We start from the raw sequence: 1,204 nt of genomic DNA, 5'->3' as shown, positions 1-1,204 counted from the left end.
CCCTCCCCCATGTTCTGCAGTGATGTTCTTTGGTGCACTCAGTCACTCCACCAGAATGCTCATTTTGTTTTTGAAGAATCTGTGTCTACCCAATCCTGCTGTTCCATCTTTGGACCTTACCTGTGGCCAGTAAACACTGGCCGGATAAAGGAATGAATGAGAACCGTGAGGCGGCAGACTTCGTACCCTGGAGTGCCCTTTGTGAAGCTCCAAGCAGAGTGAGGAGCTTATGGTGAGAATAAGTCATCCCCAGAGCCCTAAGGAATATCTGTCAGAAAAAGGCTCAGGGAAGGGGGACAGGCATTGCCTCTCAGCGCAAATGTCCCAATTACAAAAGAACAAATGCTTACTGCAGAGAGCTGGAGAACCTACATCATAGAGCATGTACACACATATGAAGGAGAGAATGCCCATGTGTGGTTAGGTTCTACGGATATTTCTACAGATTTAGGGGACTTTTTCTTCCCAGATCTTCTTTTCCCTCTGCCGTGGACCTGTCACTGTCACATGCTGAGGTTAGAATCCACAGTGACCATATTTAGAAAAAGGGCCTTTACAGAGATGATGGGCTTGAATGATGTCATAAGGGTGGGTCCCCAGCTTGTGAGGATGGCCCTCACTAGAGAAATTGGCACTGCAGTCCCTCTGTGTTCAGGAAAGGTCAGATCTGGGTCACAGTAATCAAGCAGCCATGTTTGCGTGGCAAGCAGCCAGTCTTCAGCAGAAGCCAACCTTGACAGCGCTATCATCTAGGATTCTGGCTGTCAGAACCACAAGAAACAAAACCAAAGAATTATGCAAAAACAAAACAGAAAACCAAATGTTCTAACCACTTACCTAGCTCTCTAATAGCCTCTCGTTTGTTTTTTTCTAAAATGTCATATAATTTCTGTAAGAAATTAAGAAATGGTTCTCATTACACCAAGTACAATCTTGACTTTATCGCCTGATTAAAAGTTAGAGAAGCAGGAATACAGAGAAATTCTCACTTAGCATGATTTAGGGGAGCGTTTGTCTTTTGGGGAGTTCCAGTGCAATTTCCCCTGGACTCAAACTGTGCAGTTTTGCATGGGTGATATTTTTGCATAAGTGGCATGCTTCACTGTGACTACTATTTGCTAGGAAGGAAGGGAGGGAGGGAGGGAGGGAGGGAAGGAAGGAAGGAAGGAAGGAAGGAAGGAAGGAAGGAAGGAAGGAAGGAAGG

The 1,204-nt window shown here is 45.4% G+C and overlaps 1 protein-coding gene across 1 annotated transcript in view; it reads right to left on the bottom strand.

The window, feature by feature from the left end:
* Slc9c2 (solute carrier family 9 member C2 (putative)) overlaps positions 1 to 1,204 on the bottom strand; it is a 58,247-nt gene that overhangs the window by 16,224 nt on the left and 40,819 nt on the right. The window contains 1 exon segment of the mRNA XM_021198581.1: positions 838 to 889. Within this exon segment, the coding sequence (XP_021054240.1) occupies positions 838 to 889 (52 nt within the window).

The sequence above is a fragment of the Mus pahari genome, chromosome 5 (genome assembly GCF_900095145.1).
Source record: "Mus pahari chromosome 5, PAHARI_EIJ_v1.1, whole genome shotgun sequence".
In the NCBI taxonomy this organism is placed as follows: domain Eukaryota; kingdom Metazoa; phylum Chordata; class Mammalia; order Rodentia; family Muridae; genus Mus; species Mus pahari.
This window is presented reverse-complemented; position numbering and strand designations above follow the sequence as displayed.